Genomic DNA, 23,655 nt, shown 5'->3' on the forward strand with positions numbered 1-23,655 from the left:
CAGAGGAGTCGTCAAGGAGTATTTTAACCCTGCTGGTCCCAAGGGGAAGCTCCGGCTTCAAAAGTTCAGCAAGCCCCTCAAGGAGGGAGGGTTTGTTAGACCCAGCATAGCACAGCAATGTGCATAAAACGCAGGGAAAGATAAGAGATAATGAGAATAAAACTGTGATGGGGGAGAGAGCCAAAATTTATGGGAAAACAGAAAGCTGTCTCATAGTTTCTCAAGTCCAGCGAAGCTTCAAGCAAGGAAACTGCTGGTGGCAGCTTTTTTCTTTTCCCAAGCTACCTCTTTCTAAGGACACTTTTAAGGATATGGGAGGAAGTGAACAATAGCCAGTTCTTCTTTACTGTAAAGATCCTTTGAAAAGAAAACTCTAAAATATTTCATTTGCAGGTGTATTTTTAAGACGCTTCTAGGATTTCAGTAAATGTTCCAACTGACCAGTCACACAAGATACCAAAGCAGTTCATATTAATTTATAATATTTTCAGCCTACTAATCAAAATCCTTTGGAAGCTTTTAATTACTTCTGGGAGCTAGCTTTAAAAGCTCTAAATTATTTATCTTCCTTATCGTGTACCTTGACACTGATAAGAGTTTTTAACATCTTTTCTTAATCAAAGGCGGAAAAGAAGATGACATATCTGATTGGAAATAACTGCCATGATTTTGTTTCTTTTTGTTTTAATTTACTCCCCATAATTATCTAGTAAGCACCAGCCATGAGGAAATACAACTCCAAGGTTTTTGTAGCTGGAAGTGACACTGAGACTTGAAAGGTGTGCATTGAATTTCACTGCCACAGAACACGAGATGTTTATAAGAAGTCAGTTAAGCTTATTTCATGCTACAAACCCCAGGGCTCACTGCAAGATCAGGGTTTTACAGTGGCAGAACCCACATCCAGACCAAGAGTACTATGAGAAACTCAGGATAATAAAAAGGCAGTAATTTAATATACAACAGAGATTTGTAATGGAAACATGTACCATCCACACTGCTCAAAAAAGAAACCCAAAGGAAATGGAGAACTAAAGGCTGAAACCCCATCCTTCAATGTGCCTGCAGCCTCAGGATTTGTTTAAACCAATTTTGGAACAAGCTGCTGATCATGGCGTTCCCTTTGCTCCTCGCTTTGCATTCTGGCTCCTCTTGGCTTGTGGGCAACACAGTGAGTCAGAACAGGAAACTGATGCAGCTGAAAACCAAAGGGACTAAAAGAAAAGATTGGGCTTTATCCAGATCAGCTCCTGATCCAACTCACTGCTTAGTTGTATGAGCACTGGCACAGGAATTGTTCAGGGCAGGAGGGACAGGGGGACCACACCTTCTGGGAACAGCCCACTCTTAAGTCACCCTAAATCATAGTCAAAACACCATCCTGTTCATTGTGGACAGGATTAGACAAAATAAAAGATATTTTAAGCAGCATTGTCTCTCTAAAAACTCCTTCTGTCATTTTACAGCAGGATTACTGGCTAAAGAAAAAAATTATTGAAAAGGAGCTGTAATTTCCAACAGGGTGATATTAAATCTTGCAACTTTTCCTACCTGTTTTTTGTGACTATTTGTTTATTTGTTCTACGGCCACAGAAGGTTCTCCTGAACTATAACCAAGGGATTTATCCAAATTATGCTTCAAAGGTTTGCACTTGTACCCTAAATATTGCCACGTGACATAAATGCTAGAGAGAAAAGTTTAGAAGAGAAATATCCACAAACCCAGAACTGCCCGAGTACATTTCTTTGTCACATTTTTACAGGAAGGTTATTTATGCCAAAAAGCATGGACCTACAACATGACCTTAATACAGCAGTGCCATCAATCTTTGTAGACACAAAGAAGAACAATTCATGGTTGATGCAACAGCAAAAGTCACAAAAGGTAGATGTAAACAAGAGAGATTTTAGGATTTCTGGGAAGGTTGGAATGTAAATTTTAATAGGTAACTGCTTACTTTGTTTTCTTTAGCTTCCTAGGGTAAAGGGAGTGAGGAATGACTAATACTCTGTGGAAGTAAAATCAGTCCTGTAAATTATAGATGCACTTAGAATGAATACATTAAAGCTTATCTGATAATCTACATTTCTTTTCTCTGATAATCTGGGAGTCCTTTCAGTCCTGTGTCCTACTGAAGGAATCCCATCCTTTTCATAAGCACATGCAAAGTATTTAAGTCATAGGGATGGTTCAGGGATGTGAACAACAATTGACATCAGCAGAAAATCATATTTTATATAGTCTCCTGCCATCTTGCCTTACACTCTTTGGTGTAAGTTTGATTCTGAGATGTGTAAGAGACATTTTAAGCAGATACAGGAAAGAAGGATCAGCAGCAACAGTCCAGGAGTGCAACCAAAGCCAAAGCACTCTCAGCCTCTCTAATGATTCACCCAGAATGTCTGGGTGAAACAACTGCTAAAGGTCACAAGAATATTCTCAAGGAAGGCACTAAGATTTCTTTATCTAACTGGAAGGGTTTAAGAGAGGTTCCACAGAGGTCTGTGTTCAGTCTAACACCACTCTGTGTTTCCACTGATGACTCAAGGAAGAAATAATGAATAACCTGACCACATTTTCAAATGACTCAAAGTGACTCAATGGTAAAAGAAGCTGCTCTTTTAGGGACAGTCCCAGAACTTAAAATAATCTTGAGAATTGTTGCAGTGCTCTGAAAAATAGGATGCACTTTGATATGGGTAAGTAGAGTGTGTTACACAATAATCAGATGCAAAAATAAAATGGGAAAGGATGGACTTCCAGCAGTCATGCAAGCAAAAGACTTGGGAGTGAAACTAAATGTGAGACTACAATGTCAGTTTCTTGGAAAATAAAAAAACCAAAAATCACACTATTTACAAATGTGTTATAGGTAAGACATGGAGCATCTGTGCTACACATTCCCTGGTTAGATGCCAGCTGGGATATTGCATTCAGCTTTAGGGATAAAACTCAAGAATGAACTGAAAGAGTCCAAAAAAAAAAAAAGTAACAGCAATGATCTACACATTCAGAAAACATGACCTGTAAGGAAGAACTCGAAAACTTCCCAGTTTCCTCATCTACAAAGGGGAAAAAAAATCCAAACAAAAAACCCCCACAAAACCAACAACCACCCCCCCTAAATAAACCAAACTAAAACAAAAAACCCCAAAAGCCCAAAGAAACAAACAACCCACCCCAAAAAAACCCCAAAAACCACAACACCAAAAAAAGGAACACTGAAGGAAAATACCTCAACAGTCTCCAAACATGATGTGTTTTTGCAAGAAGAAAAGTGATTAACTCTTCTGGGTCCACTGGTTATGGGATGAGAAGTTATCTACTTAGCCTTTAAAGAATTCTTAGGTTGGACTTTGGGAGAAGTTTCTGAGTGTAACAGAAGTGAAGCACCAGCACGTTTTGCTGAAAAAACTCTAAAATCTCCATCACAGGAGGTTTTTAGCAATGGATTTAAAAACTCCCATTTGTTTATTATTATTTCCATATAGTTGATGGTGTTGATAGGGAAAAATGAATTTTTAATGTCCCTTCCAGGCTTGTTTTTTTGGTTTTTTTTTTTTCTATTTTTGTCCAGTCTTTAGAAAAATTATATATAGTCTTAGTACGATAATTCAATGAGAATTCTTTATATGTATGTTATGTAGAAAACCCAGTTTGCAAACCATCTATAGAAATGTAAATTTTCTTTCCCCCCTCTCTTCAAACAAGTAGCCTTAATTCTGAAATAGAAATATTCTAAAACAAATATTGTCTGAGTAATAATAAATATTGCATATTAGTCTTTGGTGACTGTGTAGGAATAGAAAGAACAACCTAAAAAAAAGAAATCCTGCTGCAAATCACAGGTCTGTGTGGAGCAGACTTACTCAGGCATTGCATCAAAAATGTCACCTGTGCTTTATTTAAAAATAGGCATTTCCAGGTAAATTCAAGGCTCCTCTTTCTCTTTCCTGATGACTTTAATATGGATATGCTGGGGTGCCACCTGCACAGCTCAGCAGTAAAACTGAGTGCCCTTCCCAGCACTTCAGAAAAAAAAAAAAGGCCACTTACCTTATAAAACCTAATGGATTGAAGAGCAACAGAAGGAATTCCCATCTAAATGCAAATCAAGGCAAAGCCATTTTGAATGCAAGAGTAAACCAGGAATGGTAATTTTCCCACCATTTGCCACTGCTCCCTACTACAATTACAGTTCTGCACAACTGAAGTAGTTAACAACTCTTCTCCTGATGAGCTGTCAAAGAACAACTTACATTTTTTCCCAAATGTATGTCATAAATATGTTTATTCTCTTGCAATCTGTGTGAAAATAATTTAGAACACTTCCTGCTTACTTTTGCTTTAATTTAGCCTGGTTTGTAAAGTGGAAAAGGACAAGTTACCAGGAAAAATAAAAAAGGTTTCATCTGCTGGTTAAACTGTAAATTAAACTGCTACTTGTTTTTTGCTAGAGTGTGGTAACTGATATGGTGGGTTTGGGAAGCTGAGAACACTGGAATCACTGAGGCTGAGGTCAGGATCCCAGCTTGGATCCCTTCTGTATCTGAAAGTGCCACCTGGGTGCTGCAAAGGCTGCAGGGTGGCAGTCCCTGAGGGTGTCTGAGGACATGGCTCTGGTCTCACCTCAAACAACTCAAAAACCTCAGGGTGACCAGAGCAGCTGGGCAGGAACTGTAATTTCCACCATTTATTCTAAGGAAAATGCTCCAAGCACCAAACAAACCAGTAAGGAAGGGGATGCCACATATAGAATACTGGATTGGAGTTTTTATTTCCCATATCCAAAAGGAATGTGATAAAAATGGCTTTAAACTTAAAAGGCTTTTGAAATACCAAATGCTATAATCACATCCGTGCCTAGCATGTGTAAAGGAAGGTGGTGGCACCTCAGATTTTACAATTTGTTTAGAACAGAATAAGCAAGCCCCAGAAACCAGCCTGGCACTTCCCCAGTGAGTCCTTACTGGGTTCAGCTGGGTGCTCTGTCCCTAATCTGATTAATTAGGGACACAACTGTCCCACAGCAGGTATGAAAGTGAGGGAGCATCTATTCTAAATGTATTTCCAGTATGTACAGTGAGGCTGAAGAAACTCTAATGATTTCATTGCAAAACAGCTCAGACAGAGCTTGCCACTGGATAAGAACTCTATCCTGGAAGGATTTTTTAATTTCATCCCAATCTGATCAGAATATGACTGTTCCAATGGTCCTAAGCAGGAGTCTTGTGGCATGAAATACAGAACATCTGTATATTGCTTTTACATTTTATAACTAGCAACCAGCCTCCTGCTACAGGTATCCTCCCACATAGCAGCTATGATATTAATTACTTTACAGAGTTAATTATTAGTGATAAGCAGTTGGGGATCTTTAGTAGGTCAAATGGATAACATAAATGTAACAACAATCATTTTTTGCCAAATCTTAAATAAATAACAAAAATTTAAAAAAAAATAAACCTCAAAACAAAACCAAAACCAAACCAAACCAAAAACCCACAAAACCAAACCAAAGGAAAAAAAAGAAAAAAGGAAAAAAAAAAAAGAAAAACGGAGTGTATGCTGCACTAGGAAAGATGACAAAATGGACAATCTTCATTTCTACTAAATCCTCACTGCAATACTGAGTGTTGGAATCTGCCTACCCTGGAGATACATGAAACAAAGGTTTCACAGAGAGATTTCACATTTTTAGTGGTGAGCCCTTCCTAAATATTTCTGTATGGAAATGAACTTGAAGTTTAATCCCAGTGAGTTTTGTTCCTGACTTAATTGTGAAACACAATAGATTTACAGAGCTTCCTTTGATCTAAGAGCAGAAACAAAGAACCTGTGTTGCACACAGTGTCCTCCAGCTCCACAGTTTAAGGCAAAGAAAAATGGTCCCAGTGAGAGAAGAGTTAAGCATTTCTGAAAAATAAACTTCAAAGAAAGTCAAATATGAAGGAATAGACAAGATCCCAAGTTAAACTCCTAGAGAGAAATCAAGGCAGGAGTAGGAAAGAGGCAGGATTTGTTTACATAACCTCTAATCTGTAGCTGTGTCTGATCCTGTATCACTCTGCTACTCAGATAAGGTGGAGTTTAGAGTCAAGAATATCAGAGGCATTCTCTAGACAAGCCCTTGTGGCCAACATTCCTTCCTCAGATTACTCATGTTGAGTATAGGTGGAGTCCAAATCACAATTATCAGCATGACACGGTATTAATCAAACAGCCACACAATTTAAATTCTGTCCTTTTGAAGAACTTTCAAAGAAGTCAAGTACTTGTGAGGGGCTAACCTGAGTTTGTTATGAATACAGATGTTACAAGTGTTCTACCTGACTGCAAACACAGGGATGCCACTTAGTTTTTACTCTCTTCCAGAGTTTTTAAGTGTTCTTGTCTTCAATATTTATTATTGTATATGATCAAAAAGACACACTTCAGCTGTTTTTACACATATGCTGGAGTGCTCCTTGGGTTCTTTGAAATAGGACCAACCTCTCATCACACTCAGGGGCTCAGTTAAGAGCAAGAGGGAATTATTGCTGGAGAGAGCTGCAGCAATCAGGTACTAAGCATGATTACAGTAGATATTTTCTTGTGAAAAATGTATCTTTAAAAACAAAAAGCAAACAGAACATTGAGATACTACTAATGGTAAAAGACAGGTAAACATTCACTAATTTAAAGTGAATGGGAAAGAAGAAAGTGAGCCCACATGGATGTGTGTCTTCATTTGCTGGCACTGAATACAAGATTATTCATGTTAGTTAAAGTTATGCACTTACTTAAGTACTTTAGCTGGATTGAGGCCAGAGTACTGATGAGTAATCTGCAGAACCGAGGCCACTGAGAATAACAAATGAAAAAAAAATACTCAGAGCCAAATCTGACTCAAATAAACACATGTACTATCTACCATTTTTCTTTCTTCATCTCAGTGTTATATTTCAAAGCTCAGTTGTGAGTAGTGACTTCACTGAGTGAACACTTACTACACCAGCTTTCAGTGATATTTTTTAAACTTAAAATGAAACATGTTTCCCCTAAAAAAGCCTGAAATTAGCTGATACTACACTTAAGGCTTGAGTAAACATCACAAAATTCTAGTAACAGAATTGTAGTCTATTGTAGCCATGATATTTTCTGAAAAATGCTTTCCTTAGGATTTTTCCTCCTGAGAAGCTGATAGGGCTCAGGAACAAAATGTAAACAATGGTTATCTGCTGCTGTGGAATGCACACGGGTGGATCTGTGATTGGTCTCATGTGGTTGTTTCTAATTAATGGCCAATCACAGTCAGCTGGCTCAGACTCTCTGTCCCAGACACAAGCCTTTGTTATTCATTCCTTCTTTTTCTATTCTTAGCTAGCCTTCTAATGAAATCCTTTCTTCTATTCTTTTTAGTATAGTTTTAATATAATATATATCATAAAATAATAAATCAAACCTTCTGAAACATGGAGTCAGATCCCTCATCCTCGGACCCCTGTGAACACGGTCACAGTCTATCATCAAAATGTAATTTTAGAATCACAGAATGGTTTGGGTCAGAAGGGACCTTAAAGATCATTTTATTCCAACCCCTGCCCAGGTCAGAGACACTTTCCACTAGACCAGCTTGGCTCAGAGCCCCATCCTTGAACACTTTCAAAGATGGGGAAGCCACAGCTTCAAGCCCAGTGCCTCACCACCCTTACAGTAAAAAAATTCTTCTCAAAATCTATTCTAAACCTTCCCTCCTTCAGCTCAAGACCATCTCCCCCATCCAATCACAACATGCCATTGTGAAGAATCTCTCTCCAGCTTTCTTGTAGCCCCTTAAGGCACTTGAAGGTGCTCTAAGGTCTCCCTGAAGCTCTCTCCTGTCTACCCTGAGCAGCCCCAGCTCTCCCAGCCTGTCATTGCCACAACCATCAGCAGTTCTGAAAGGCTGAAATCAGATCTGTCTAACCAGGGCATCAGATGTAGGGCAGAGTTACAAAGGTGGTTTTCTGAGAAACCCAGACAACCTTCAGCTCAGAGCTGAGTCACCCACAACCTCAATAAAACTTCAAGAAATTGGCATAGACCTGGGCTGAACAAACACCTCCTGTGTGCCACAAGGTGCAGTAAGTGCAGCTAAACAGAAAAGGAGCAGCTGCTGCAGGTGGCCCCTTTCTGCTGTGCTCATCACATGAGGATCCCAGGAGGGCTCCAGAAGGAGCTTTTGGGAGCTCTCTCGAAGAGGCAGGCAAAGATAACAATGTCTTTTTTCCCCTGCAGCTCTAGGAGGACTTTGAACACTGAGGAGAACTTCCTTGTAGCACTTGGGTTTGTGTGTTTGCATTAGATTCCAAGCCCACCCCAGAGCTGACAAACTCAAGGCATGGGTGCTGCCAGGGGCCCCACTCAGGCTTGTGAGGCTGTTATCTCACAGGAGCTGCTATTATGTACAAACAAACCAATATATTAATAAATCTCCTTCAACACAGACACTACAGTTGACCTGTAATCTCCAAGTGGATTAATTTTTGACTAAAAGCTGTTTTTCAGATGACACTGAATGTGCATATCTTGAGGAACCTGACCCTTTTCCTGAATTCATTCCAGATGTACTGCTGATCACTCCAGGCCTTATTTTTCTGTGCTGTTTCTTTTTTTTTTTTTTTTCTTTGTTATACACGAAAGAAATCTGCAATGACAGCTCCTACAATGGATACCTTCCTTCTGCCATGCTTGTTTTCCCTTTTCACAGCCTCTTAACTGCATCCTTCCCTCATTCCAGGTACAGTGAAACCAGACTGTGCTCAGTGCTGCTTCTGTGGTTTGACACCCCCTGGAAGGACTGAAACAAGGGCTGTGCTGAGCAAGAAACCCATCAAGCACATGAGCTCAATGTTTCAGGGCTACAAACAAGATCATAAAGGGACATGCAAATAGTGCTAAGGCTTTTCCCTGCATTCCAGGAAGGGGAATTGAAACAAAATTTGAATTATTTCCATATTAAGCACCAGGGATGCACCTCCAGCAAGCCAGCCCCCACACTCATGTCCCTGCAGAGCTGCTGGAGATGCAGATACAAAAAGGTTCATTCATGGGCACTGGGTGCTTTCAGTGAGGAAATGGCAAATGCTGGGGTCACTGCACCTAACCTGAGATGCAGATTGAGTCTGTAGTGAAATGTCTGAGAAGAGCTGAAATTATTTCTTGACATGCCTCCCTGGGGCTCAGAAGAGCAGCTGACTTCACAGTGATCTTTTGTGTAAATCTTGATGTGCTCTGAAAACATGAGAGCTTCCTGGCCACAGTACAGCCTGCAGCATGAAAGCCTGTTGCTACAAACTTTAAACACAACAGATTCTATCTATGGTTAGCTTATCTTATTGCAGCTCCTGTTCAAAAAATATCTGAGTTATGTAGAACTTTTTTATGCATTTATCACTGTAACATTTCTGACTTAGAGCAGTGTAGCCCCATTTTTTTATAAATAGGAAACTGAGGCACTGAGAGACCAAGTGACTTAGGGCTGCACAAGTGATCTCTGATGGGGCAGATGGTTGCAGTCAGGGGTCTCTGATCAGCTATTGGCACTATTTTTCTCCTCTTCAAACTCTTGCTTTCTTTAATGACTCTTCAACTAAAACATTCATTGAATTAAATTATTTTTTTCCCTAAAACAGCAATAGGCAAATCCTCGAGGGCATGAGAAAAAAAAATCTGTATCTTCACAGTGTAACCTCTGTACCCATAAAATCTTTGATGATGGAAGCAACTGCTTAATGACCAGTTCATATTGTACCACAGCCATGCCCTCATGGGAAAAGGAAAGAAAGTTGTGCACTTTCTGTGGCAGTGATTTTGTATCAAGAATTGTGTTCCAGCAATGAGAGAAATGATTGTCCCTCTGTAGTCAGCACAGGTGAGGTCACACCTCAGGTGCTGTGTCCAGTTCTGAGCCTCTCATAACAGGAAAGACATTGAGGGGCTGGAGCCTGTCCAGAGAAGGGCAACAGAGCTGGAGAAAGGTCTGGGGAGTGAATTCTGTGAGCAGCAGCTGAGGGAGCTGGGGTGTTTAGCCTGGAGAAAAGGGGGCTCAGGGGAGACCTTGTCACTCCCTACAGCTCCTGCCAGGACAGGGCAGCCAGCTAGGGACAGGCTCTGCTCCCTGGCAACAGCAACAGGACAAGAGGCCAGAGCCTCAAGGAGCATGAGGGGAGGTTCAGTTTAGACATCAGGAGGAATTTCTTCATGGTAATGGTTGTTAAACATTGGAATGGAGGCCCAAGGAGGTGGCAGAGTCACCATCCCTGGAGGTGTCCAAGGAATGAGTGGATGTGGCGCTCAGTGATCAGTGAAAGATCAATGATCTCAGAGAGGTCTTTTCCAGCCTGAATGATTCTGTGATTCTGTGTTCCTCGCAGTGAATACAGCCAAGAGATCAGCTTTGGCAGTGTCCTGTTCCTGTGTGCAGGATGTCTGCTGGGATTTGCTTTTGTGGACTTGTTTCTGGCAGGCTCCAGAGAAAGGGGTGGAACAGGGGTCAGGTGCCCTCTCTCATAAACCCTGTCTGCATCAGTAGCTGTTCCCAGGTACACAAAGAGCTCCATCCCAAGGTGGGACACACCATGAATGTTTCCAAGTAAATACAATCCTGACACCCAAAGAAATGCCAGACACACAACAGCAGGCAGAGAACAACCTTCCAGCTGCTGCTCTCCCTGCCACTCACTCAGCAGCAATTTCCCATTGTCACCAAGAGCTCCTCTCCTCTCCTCTCCTCTCCTCTCCTCTCCTCTCCTCTCCATTTTTTGAACATTTAATATTTTCCTCAACTTTTTTATCCTCTGTCCTTCAGCTTCCTTTCTCATATCCAGTACCTGTTGTCATTTTAAAATATTTTAATAGGCCATAAAAATGGCACAAAGACCCTGATCCAGCAAAGTGCCTTGAGACACACAGAGCTTTAAGTGCTCCAGTACTGTTGACTCCAACAGAGCTCCCACTGTGCTTAAATCCAACCACACATTTAAGTGTTTTCCTGGATCAAGGCCATCACCACACTGACATCAGCCAGAGCAAAGCAGCACCTGAAATTCAGCAACATAAAAACAGAGCAACCCCAGCCAAACCCAGTGCTGTAACCTTCAGGTTACCTTTCCTCAGTGCCTTCTGTCATTGCTACCTCTGTTATGGCTACACTTAGAACCTCTTCTGCAAGCATGCACTGGAAGTAGTGTTTGGGAACAATCCTGCTTAAGCCAAGGCTTTCTTACAGTTTTAGAATTTGCCTGGCCTGTTTTGCTAGATCAGGCTCTTGGACAATAAGGTCCCCAGGGCAAAAGGCATGTTTATTTTTCTGCTTGAATCATATGTGCTCATATACCACAAAATAGCAATTGGTAACTTTCTGTTCAGAGGTACAAGGAAGAAGATTCTCCACATACCACAGATGACCTGATTTGGGCAGTTTTAAGTGAAAAAGTATGATAGATCAAAATTTCCAAAGTCCAAGGTGTTAACCTTAGTACTGGCATTTTACTGTAACCCTAAATATGCAAAAAGATTAAAGTAATCTCTCCCCTCCTGAATTCTGCTCCCTCCCTTTCTTTTGCTAACCTTCTGCCTCCATTACTTTTTCTCTTTCATTCTCTGTTGATTACTTCACTGGTTTACACTTCACCTTATGAGTTCCGTATGGCTGGAGCCTTGTCCTTTGTTAATCATAAAATAAGATTATGTACACCTTGGGCCCTGTACAAATCATTATTGTCTTCCTATAAATGTCTTCCACATGGCCCCACCCTCGGTTCCAGCTGAGAACTGAGCTGCTGTTGTGAACAAGCTCAAAGAATAAATATTTTGCATTCATTTCACCAGCACAATGGAAACATTTTTCCAGGCTGCTGCCAAGATGGTATCTAGTCCTCCTCTGACTCAGCAGCCCATGCAGCTGACTTTCAAATGGCCAAACTTGCTTGATTGTAATCTTAAAAGAAAAAAAAAAAACCCAAACCACAACAACCAGCTGCATTTTTAAAGAGCTGTATTGCTCTCCTCTTGCACAAGCAGGTAGTGACACTATAAAAGGTGAAAGCTGGGAGAAAGAAGCAGTGAGCCCTTTTTGGGATATCTCTATTTATTTCTTCCAATTTCTTCACCAGTTTATTTCATCCAGTCAGAGAAAGAGGTTGGGGAATGTTATGAGGAAGTGAGAAAGGAATTTGATTGCTTTACACAGAAAATTTCCTCCTGGTATCAACCAGCCTTTCACATTCTTTAAAGCTCTGTTGGCCATTAAAGACAGTGTATCTAAAAATTAAATACAGATAAAACTAGGTTAAGAGAGTTGAAGATGGCTAGGAGTTCTAAGAGTTCCCTTCCATATAATTTTTTCCTTATTCTTATGTCACTTTCCCTCTAGTCCAATCCAGAAGCAGGAAAGGTGCAACCAAACAGGTTCAAAGCTATTTATCTCTCCTCCATTCTCATGGGAAAGCTTTGCTCTATAATCCCTACTGCTTTGTGAATAAACAGCCCTGATGGTGAATAATTTTAGTGTTCCAAAACTGTCCAGATACAGCTGGGAAGAAACTGTCAGTGACCCTGCATGAAACTGCAGCTTTATATTAAATCACAGAGCAGGCATCTGGCTTCTAATCACTGATGGAGGTTACTCCTACCAGAAGTTCTGATATTCTAAGCAGAATAACAGGATGCTTATTAAATTAACAGGTCTAAAATTCCAGATAAACCATGCCAGGAGAAATCAGTTCAATGGGTAAAACGAGGCTGTCCCTCCAGCACCCTCTTACATCATGGTACTTAACCAAAAGATATCTATTTATACAGACCTGGTACTTAACCAAAAGATATCTATTTATACAGACACACCAGGCCAGATCCTTAGGTTTAGCCTTTTTATACCATGCATAGTGCAGGATTTAGGGTGATAAAAGTAATTTAGGTTTAAGCTACTAACTCTGTCTTCAGGGTGCTGGGGGTCATCATTTCAGTACCAATGAGTATCTTAAAAAAGCCCCAGAGATGCTCCAGTTTTAATTGCCTTAGCTACTTATAGTCTTATGAGAGCTGTCAAAGCAGCTGGGAATTGACTGGACTCAGCATTCTGGCTATTCATCCTTTCCACCTTGCCTTCCTCCTTTTGATCTAGGACTAGAAGGAACAGGAATTGTAGGATTTCATGTCATTAAAATAAATTCTCCACTGAGTGAACCCATAGACAGTTGATTAAATTATTTCTGTAGCTGCAGAAAAAGCCACGAGTTGACACAGACACACATTTCCTTAGGGCAGAAAAAATCATCTTTATGCAAAAAAAAATAATTCTCTGCATTGTAAGATTGATTTCACAAATCTGGACACTGCAACCAGAATACAAATATGTGAGGACACCAGTGTTTCAGGAGGTTGTGGTTGAACATTTTCTTTTTTTTAAACCAGTAAGTAGCTTAAAAAAAACAACCAACAAATTAACCAATATAAAAGGGACAGCAAGATGCTTTTTGCATATTTTAAATACTAAAATGGGAGAAAAACACCAAATGGGATACAAAAGATATGACTATTAGGGAGAAAGTGAAGTGAGGAAACAGAATATTAATAAAATGGGAGCTGTGATGAAAAAGTAGTGTAATATAGCTGATGCTTTCTGGTTTTGTAAAGCTCAGGTTCCTTTATTCTGTATGTCCCACTAAATCTCACTATGGACTTTCCAATCATATTAAATAATTCTCCTGTGAACTTTGATTTGATTCAGTGGAGGCACCATCATGCTCTGTTAAAGGAGACTGAAATTAAATCAAGTGGGCTCCAAACATTTTCCCAGCAGTGTTTTCCTAATTGTTGTAGGGTTGATCACAGAGTGATTACTTTACTAGGTTTGCAACTAATTAGTTATGTGCCCACTATTGGAGAAATATTTTAAATTTAAACACATTTTCACATGGATAGCAACAGCTCCCATAGGGAAAAAGGATTAAACAAGGATAGCTTGTTACAGCTCCTGGGATCTCTTAGGGAACACAATCACCTCCCAGGAGAGCTGCTATTAAGGCATTTAAAAGGAGCCTGGACACACCAGCACTGCCAGAGCTTTGTCCCTGCTAAATGACAGCCTTTGGGGCTCTAATTTTGGTGATCAGTTTACTGTGGTGTGCATCACAGTAATGTCCTGGCACTCTCATACACTGCCTTAAACCACACAAATACTGAAATAAGGAGTTCTGGTACACTGGAAAAATGGATTCCATTTTTTCCCCCAGTCTGTACTTTTTTGTTTGTTTGTTTTTTTTTTTTTTGGTGGGTTTTTTCTTGTGTGTTTTTTTTGTTTGTTTGTTTGTTTGTTTGTTTGGTTGGTTGGTTTTTTGTTTTTCTGGTTTTGGTTGGTGTTTCTTTTTTGTTTTTGTTTGTTTGTTTGGTTGGTTGTTGTTTTTGTTGTTGTTGTTTTTTTGGTTTTTTGACCTCCTCAGAATCAAAGAACACTTTTCTGTTCTCCTCATCAGATTTCAATCTCTTGACTCACCCAGCAGATTATGGAGTTCTGCTAGGTGGAATGGCTTTTTTTTGGAGAGAGGCAAACCAAAGGGCCTGCTGCACACTCACCTCCTGCTTCCCAGGCTCCTTGCCAGCACAGGGAGTGATGTAACAGCCTCTCTCTCTCACTGTGAACAAGTTAACAGCCCTGTTTTGGAGTTTACTACATTTTGGCTAAGAAACAGCATGAATAGCTTTGCAGGGAAGTGCTACTGTTTAACAAGTGAGTAGCTGCAGGAACAGTCTGGTTTCTCCCTTTTATCCAGGGCTGGAAGAGAGTCCCAGCTGTACTTTACATCTCTCCTCTCCCATATGCTGGAACAGCAAGGACTGTGCAAAATGAATACAGACCAGGTTCCTTTCTGTGTGCTCTGCCTGCAGTTTTACCAGGATTCACTCACACAAGTCTTTGACTACCTCCTGGCTGACTTTTCCTCTTCTTAAGAACATTCTGGGAAATTACTTGGCTTGGAAGTTCTTGGGAGGACAGTGGCTCACTACACAATCATATGGAAAGGACCATCTGTAGGCATGTTCTGCCTTTGTCATTTCTTGTGAGCAGGGAAGCCCCAGCCTTGTTTTCCACCCAAAGAGACCTCTCCAGTCTGGAGCCAGCACCTTCTGGCCAGGGCTCCTCTCATGCTGGGAAAGGGGAAACCAGGAGATGAGGTAGCACAGAAATAGCAGTGAGCAGTGCTGTTTTCACAGTGCCTGAAGAAAGGGTGAAAGAAAAGGATACAGCCACATAATGCCCAATGTACCACATTCCACTTCAAAACACAGACAAGGTGGAAACAGGGCAAACAGGTTTGGTACTGAATTTGCAACCTTTCTGCACTTCTATCATGGTTCCTAATATCACACTAGAGAAGAGTTATCATTTCCCACTTATTGCTTGAAGGTTACACCATCCAAACAACACAAGGCCAAAGTACAGAACAGTGAACTGCATTGTGAGAAATCAAATTGCTCCTCTGCCGTTTCATGCAGCACACAGTAATCTTTAGGCACAGCTTTGATCTCTTATCAGCTGCATCTCTCATTATAACCTTCAAACTCAGCCACCAGGAACACCTCCACACGCAGGGGAGAGGCTGGCAGAGCTGCTGCAGTGGTGTGTGACAGCCCAGCAGCTCCAGCTTTGGGCACCTGACGGTGTCTGGATCAGAAATGCAGCACCTGGAGTCAACCCCTGCCTGCCCAGTGAGCCCCAGAGGCTCCTCAGCCCCCTGGATCTGATTCATCCCCTGCAAATTCCTCTCTGGGGGATGCAGACACAACTGCAGCTACTGCACTCCCAGCTTAAGCAGCTCAGAAAGGTTTCTAAAGTTAGGTGGGATAAATCCAGGCCTTGGTGATTACCACAGACACTCATTTAGCATGAGGTTAATTGCTCAGCTTTGTGTACTGGGTTGAGGTGATACTTGCTGAAGGAGGATCTCACTCTCTCAGGAGCTGTCTCCCACTATTTATTCCCCTCCCCAGAACTGAAGGTTTAAAAATCACATGAAAATACCCATTGTTTTGGCTACATCTGCTGGGAAATAAGTATTTTTATTCTTCCCTCCATGTCTTCTCTCTTACTGAACAGATTTAACCATTCTGCACCTGAGTCTCAGACAGGTGAAAAACAATTTCAGAACCAGCTTCAAATGCCATTAATTATAGAAATGGGCTAAGATTAATTCCAAGTCCTGATACTATATATCTTCCTAGAGTCATCTGTTATTCTGGTTTGGGTTTTTTTTTTAATTTATTTTAATAATATTTCCACATCTGGGTCCAAGGGTTCCTCTTTCCTACTGGAATCGTGATTCATTTATAATAGTTCTGGGGTCTCACACATTATCATTATCAGTTAAGCAATGTAATAAGTAAATGATATTTAAGTTGACAGAACCCTGTAGATGAGTCAACTTCTCATCTCAGATGTCAACATAGAAGATTGCATATCATTGAACTGATCACCTAACAGCATTTATCATAAAATTTACAGTGTGTGTTTTAAAAATAACTGAAATTGTTCTGCCACCAAATAGTGATGTGAGTAAAGAAGAAATTGAGTTTTCCTCTGAGATTTGTTTATGGCACATGATTGTGAAATGATGTATTTATTAGCACACAGCTCAGAATAAATGAAATGCTTGAAATACAGTACTCAAGAATGTTTGTATAGTGCTGTTGTATTTGCAGAGGAATGTTGGGTCAATAATTTGCAGGGATCAAAATACATGACAGTGCTGAGAGAACACTCATCAGATTCATGTCCTTCTGCAGGAACTGAGCTTTTCTCTCTAACAGTTTCTCCTAGAAGAGAATGGCAAATCTAATCTCTGTTTTCAGTCTCTGTTGAAAATTAAACATCCAGAGCTTTGCTCCTCACTGCTCTGTGGCTGCTGGCATTTATTGCCAAGTAAACCAAACCCCCAGTGATTCACTGGCAGCCCTGCACACTCACTGCTCTCAGACATAAATGAGTACAGAGGGTACCAGACAATCAGGTGCTACACATCCCACACATTTCTGTATCTCCTGAGCAGGAGGGAACTGAGTCCAGCATTCTGAGTTACTTCCCAGACTCTCTCTTGTACATATATACAACCACAACTGCTCATAAAAACCTGCTGAGAATTCTGTTTCTTTATTCTGGCATCTTCTGCTCAGCTTCATGTTGTCTGAATCAGCAAATATTCAAAAACAAAACAAACTTTTCAGTCTTTCAGTCAGTGGAATGTGCTAAGATTATGCTGTTTCCTCACTTCTATTCTAACAGGTATAAAAGACTCTTCTGTAGCTGCATAACACAGATGAACACATTCATATGCAGATAACATGACTGATTGACTAAAACCTACCCAAAATATTTTTGTATCCTACAAACCTTTGGGTTTAATAATTTCTGCATCCCAAGGATATACTGACATGGAAAGGCAGTGAGCTGGCTGCAGAAAAGCAACTGCTGGAGTTCCCTAACTATAAATGTAGGACTATTTTATTTAATACTTTAATTATTTACTTTTGCATAGCAGAAAAACAGAAAGTTTGTAATTTGTAGGGAGAGTTTGGCTTGCTTGATCTGAAAAAACAAAGGTTGGCTACTGGTCCAACAGGATGTAGCAAACAATGAATGAAAAAGGCCATTAATTATAAAAGCAAATATTTATAACCTGTCCATGAAAAAATTATGTTGAAAATCAGAGATTTCCTGGCCTTTACAGAAGGGGCCCCCAAAATAGGGCAGCTGTTTTGTGGGATGTGTGTGAATGACTTGAAAGCAGCAGATGAACTCTGATGCAGGACCCAAATGCTTTCAGCACCACAACGGCTGCTGCTGCTGGAGGTACCTCACACAAAAGCCAAAAGGCTTTGGGGTTGCTGTGCTACTGTGTTCAGATCCTGGAGCAGCTTTCCCATGGGTGAGTGGGAGGAAACTTCCTGCTTTTAAATAAATTACTGAGAACTGGAATGAAACAGGACTCATAGCTGTTCAACAGAGCAACTGACCTCATGAACCTGTATGCCCTTTACAGTTCTAGATTTCTAGATACAAAAAATGTTGAAGATTTTATATTTTGGAAGGGGAAAAAAAGGAAGAAAAGCTGGGCAAGACAGATGCAGGGCAGTTTACTCTGGTGACAGATCACAGTCTGCTGGTTCCATGAGTCAGAGGAATGGAAAGATACAGGTAATGCAAAGGAATTAACACAAAAGGAGAAGAAGGTAAAAAGGTAGAGGAGAAAGAAAAGGAGAGTGAAGCCCCTGGGGCTGAGGCTGGCCAAGGGAGAGGGAAGAGGCACAGAGCTGTGCAATACTGGAGAATCTCAGTGGCTGGAGTTCATGTGCTCCCAGGAACTGCTGAGTTCATGCACTAGCAGGAGCTGAAGAAACCACTCTAATGAAGACACCTTTGCTAGGTGGGAGGCTGGATAAATGCCCTGGTAGTGCTGCCCTTCTTTTTCTACTCTCTGGGCTGGGCAGGAGGTGTGACAGCAATGAATGCCATTAGTCACCAGCTGTCCCAGTCATCTCAGACTCCAGAGGCAGCAGGAACTCGGAGCCCCTGCAGCTCAGACTGTGAATTTCTTTTATATATGCTCTCTTTGGCTGCTAACTCTCTCATCAGCTCTTCTTAAGGGAGATAAAAGAAAATCCTAAATAAAATTTTATCCACCTCTAGGGTGGCATCTCAGCAGTGTATCCTGGGATCTGAATCCATTGCAAAACTCACTTTGAAGGCAGTGCAAAGATTAGTTACCATTTAGATAAATCAGAAGGAAGCCATCACCTCTGGATTCCCAGTGCCCTCTCAGCCAAACTCTGAATTTAACTGAGGTAAAAATCCTTGTTCTCATTCTGTCCCACAGTATGGACAGCCACACTGCAGCCCATCAGCTGTAACACAAGACACAGTGCACACACAGCCCTGCACATTTCCCACTGGAAAACTGGACACAAGCTTTACTTACAGGTTTTGAGGTAGCACAGGGAGCTGGTGTCATGATGGGAGGCTTGGCTGCACTTTGTGATGGAGGCAGAGAAAATCTCTGCCCTGTGTCTGGAGGTGAGGAACAGTGAATTCTTGTTTCTGGTCTCTCAGGCTCATGCTTGTAGGATTCCAGAGGAAACGTGGGCTGCTTGGTCACTTGTGTTGGGGTAGATGGAGAAGAGGAGAGGCCAGAGGCTGTGAACAACAAAAATGCCCAAAGATCAGCTCAGATGAAAAGCAGATGGAGATCTCAGCTTTACAGAAATCCTGTATTTTCCAGCACATTTCCCCAAACTAAAAGTAGGGCTCTCACCTCCTTGTTTGTGAAAGGGAATCTGTGCCTTGCCACTAAAACCCTTTCAGGCTGGTTGAACTTTCTGATCCACTACAGGGTGGCCCAGTGGCAGGATGGGAGTGCTGGAGGTTTGTCCTGTATTACCCTCCTGTCTGATTGCTTATTTCTAAACTGACACTCAGCATGGGTATTACTTTATTGCTGTCATTTTAATACTCCTGTGAGTCTCAGGATTACCTTTATCTCATGGCACATGGCTCAAAACCTTTAAAGGTTGCTTTTTCTTATTTTTCATTATTTTAATAGTATCTCAGCCCGCAGTAAAAATACAATTAGGAGCAGAGACAAAAAGGAAACAGAGCATATTCCTCCTGAGCCTCAGTTTGCTTTCTGTAAAGCTCTTGTACAGCCTTTGTACAAACTAAAATTGTTTTCAGCTGCCTTTGAGCAGAAAGATTGATCATACCTTTTGCCAAAAATCAGTGTCAGCAGCAGATAATTGCTCTTGCGAGCACCCTGTTTTTATTTGACACGTGTATGTACCCCAGCTGTATTTTTGGTTACATTCCTAGGGCAGTGCTGAATTGTGAACAAACAGATTTAAACTGTGTTTATCACCACATAAGAACCAGCAGACATCCACCACCAGTCAGAAAATTCAGGTTCCAACATCTGTGTTTCTGGTTCCATGTACATCAGCAAACCAAGGGTGGTTCTCTGGTGCCAGCACAAATCAGGACAGACTTAGATCATAAAAACCATGAGGCTGAACTGGGATGTGTATTTTTCAGTGGGCTGTAAGACCTCTGAATTTGGCTCATTTCTTGTGCTTCCATAGATCTGTGTAGATGATCAGTTAGTCCAAAGGGGACTCGAGCCCATCAAAAGAGAGCAGATTAATGAGCATAAAAGCCCAGGCCACTCAAAGGAGTGTTTGGGAACACAATGCTTCATTTTCATGGTGAGTCTGGCTCCTTGGTGGGAGCTTTCAGGGCTCCACCAGAGATTATTGCACCAGAGGTTTTTTCCTAAGTTCCCAGACTTGGAACACTGGACATCCAACAACTCAGGGAGGGATCTATTACTTGAAGAAACTGTTACTCCTGACATAGCTGGAGAAGAGTTGGCATATTCTGTGTTTAAAGGAATTAACATGCAATAGGTGTAATTGTTCTTTACCTATTATTTGTCTTTGAAAACAACTTTTCTTGATGGCTTTTACATAATAAGAGACAACTCTATAATAATACGGTCACTCAACAGGAAACCTGCAAAATAATTAGGCTCTAATATGTTTTACTAATAGTGGGTTTAGTGGTACAGAGTACTGTATTTATTTCTTTCAAAGAAAATCTTAATTCTCACTGATAAACTTTATCTTTGCTGGAATGAGAAAGGACCCCCTACTCAGTCCCTGTCTTTGGTCCTTTTCCAAGCTTGCAGCTGGACTTCCATTTAATTTGAATTTTAAGGAGCCCTGCAGCTCTGCCAGTCAAGCAGCAATATCTCAGGCCCAAAGGGGACTGGGTTTGGAGGCAGGTACAGATGTTGGCAGATGTGACATGCCATGGAGTGAGGCAAGAGTAACCCCCCTGGCATTCTGAATGGCCTCAAGCCCTGCTCATTTCAGGGGACTGGAGAGTGTGTTCCACTTCCCTAAGGACTCAAAGGAGACCTGACTTGCCTGTTCAGTTTTTGCTTGCGGACAAATTTAAATAAGCAGTTCTGGGGAAGATGCTCCTCTGTGTTTTTATGGAACAAATGTTCCCTGAGTGCTCAGACTGGGAGCTGAGATAGCTGCAATCAATGCAAATGGAAAACCACTAAAAGGGAGAAAAACACCATTAGATCTTAAAGTCTTGCTGCTGGGATGGGTTCATTGTGTGCTAATGTATTCTGCAAGTCCACAAGAACCATTTCCAGTTCCGAGAGGCTCTGCCAGAAGAGCTTTTACCAGACACACAGAAACCACACACTCAGCAGCCCAGCAAGGCTGCCAAGAGCAGAGGACATCTGTAGGACACAGGGACACTTGGATCAAAGGGGACCACAGAGGTAACACCTCTTACATCCTGTGAAAACTCCTGTCACCTCATCACAGACATGTCACAGCCCAGGCAGGACAGACAGCCTGGTTTCTATCTTACAAGAACATTCCCTGGTGGTGAATCTCCTTTTGGATGCCAGCCTTGGATGCTTGGCATGAGTTTTTATGGATGAGGAGCATCTGTGACTCCAGCACTCTGAGCCTTAGAACTGTTTGTTTCAACCAGGCACTTCAAACATGAAGTACTCGCTGTGAGGCACACCCTAATACATCTGAGATTCAATTTGTCTGTGACTCAGTTTCTGCACAGAGTTGGAGGGAAAAATATAATTATTTTGCAGGGTACTTGATGAAATTAATGTAATTAAGCTTTTCCGTCTTTTATAAGCCTACCTCAGAGTATTATTGGGGTATCTATGTTATTTACATTTGTACAATACTGATATCGAAGTCATAATCACATAGGAAATGCTAAATTTTTTACAAATATTGCCACAAAATATTTTTGGCTGCTGTCATACAGCCTAACACCCTAAACCCTATGAAAAGGGCTTTATAAAAGCCTTCCACATCAAAGAATGAAAATCTGTAATATATCTCCAGAGCAAATCAGTTCAGGAGTAACAAGACTTTGTATTGACTTTAGTCCTATTGACCTGACAACTAAGCAGCAGCACTGGTGTAAATATATTGTTATCTGTACCTGCAGTGGGTGCCCTGCTCTACTACAGCAGAAGGAACTCAGTGAAGAGACAAGATACAACTCTATCCCATGGCTAAAACCAGTTTATTTGGGAGAATGTACTTAAAACACCTAAGCAGGGAAAACCAGACAACAATTCAGGATTCTTCTATAATGGAGCTGAAACAATTCAGTGTGTATGTAGGATTTGGGGGGAGAAACAAACTTTGACATTGGCTACAAACCCTACTAGTTCTGGTAACAATGTGAACAAAATGTGGTGTTTTCATGTTATGAAAATAAGTAGCTGTCCCTTATTTTATAGCAAAAAAGAATTTTAGAAGAAAATTAGAAAGAGAGAAAAGGGTCTAGCAGATCGGTTGCTGTGTCTCTGGCTAACAAAAGGGCTTGTCCTTTGGGGTTGGAACTGATGATCTTTAAGGTCTCTTCCAACCCAAAACATTTGATGATTCCATGATTCTATATTTCCTATTGATTAACCCTATCCAGTTCTGAAACAACCTGAGAGTTTTGCTGTGTTCTGACTCATTCTCACATTACCTTTCTCAGGACAAAACAAGTGCAAATAAAGAGGGTAACTCTGTGGTCTCCAAATTGATGAATCATAAGCACTAACATTTGCATAACTGATTATGCATATGAATAAGAATATTCATGAGATTTACAGGAATATGTAGTTCAAAACAACTTTCATATTACAACTTCACATGGAATGTGTATGTGAGATCCTTGCAGAACTAGATGGCAGACTTGGAGCAGAATGGGGCTGTCTCCAGCTGCCTTCCCCCTGTGGCAGGGACAGCACACAGGGATGGCCCAGCACTCAGTTCTGTGCCCCTATTTGAGCAACTTCAGCTGGGATCAAGCCACACATCATGGGTTGGATGCAAAAGCCCCAAGGAAGTGCTGCTGGAATGGCAGTGCCCACACCTGTGGCTCAAGTCACACCCAGCACTGGCTGGTATCGAGCTGGGCACATACAAACCCAATGTTGCTCCTTTCCCTTGTTTCTCTAGGTATTTACAACAATTTATCTTAAATAAAGCCCTTATTTTGCACAGCATTTAGTTTTTCAGCCACGTACTTGGGCACTCTGATCCAAACCAGCCCTCCAGTGCTACAGAACAGGAAAGGATGAAGTGCTGCTTTGTTATCCATGTACTCCCAAGAGAAGAAGGGTGGATGCCCTCCTACATTTCCTACATTCCCAGGGTGACACCCACAATGAGTTCTGTCACCTACATTTCATGCCTGACCTGGCAGGATGCATCTGGTGGTTTCTGGGAGGCAGGATGCTCACAGCCCAGTGATTCCTGCCAAAGCCTCCTTTTTCATCAGCCCTTTTCCAGAAAGAAAAACAGCTGCTGCCCCCATGAACCCTTGGAGCCACCTGCCCCCATAGGATGGTGGAAGGGATTTCAGGGATGTGCTAACACTCCTTTACAGACGTTTGGCTTCAGGGGACAGTGACAGAGTCACACTCCCCATTGAGGGCCCTAAGGATAGAGCCAGCAGCCTCAAATTTTTACTTTTACATTTGTGTACTTCAGTTGCTGAAACTGGAGAGAGTTACTGGCCATGAAAATTAAATCAC

At 41.3% G+C, this 23,655-nt stretch overlaps 1 protein-coding gene across 1 annotated transcript in view; it reads right to left on the bottom strand.

Annotated features, from left to right (window-relative positions):
• Positions 1-23,655, bottom strand: part of PRKAG2 (protein kinase AMP-activated non-catalytic subunit gamma 2) — a 215,840-nt gene that overhangs the window by 49,239 nt on the left and 142,946 nt on the right. Inside the window, exons 4-5 of the mRNA XM_005424346.2 lie at positions 18,982-19,211; positions 10,112-10,133 (exon numbers count right to left, since the gene is read on the bottom strand). Coding sequence (XP_005424403.1) covers positions 10,112-10,133; positions 18,982-19,211 — 252 coding nt within the window. The remainder of the gene's footprint in view (positions 1-10,111; positions 10,134-18,981; positions 19,212-23,655) is intronic.

Source organism: Geospiza fortis, unplaced genomic scaffold, assembly GCF_000277835.1.
Source record: "Geospiza fortis unplaced genomic scaffold, GeoFor_1.0 scaffold182, whole genome shotgun sequence".
NCBI lineage: Eukaryota > Metazoa > Chordata > Aves > Passeriformes > Thraupidae > Geospiza > Geospiza fortis.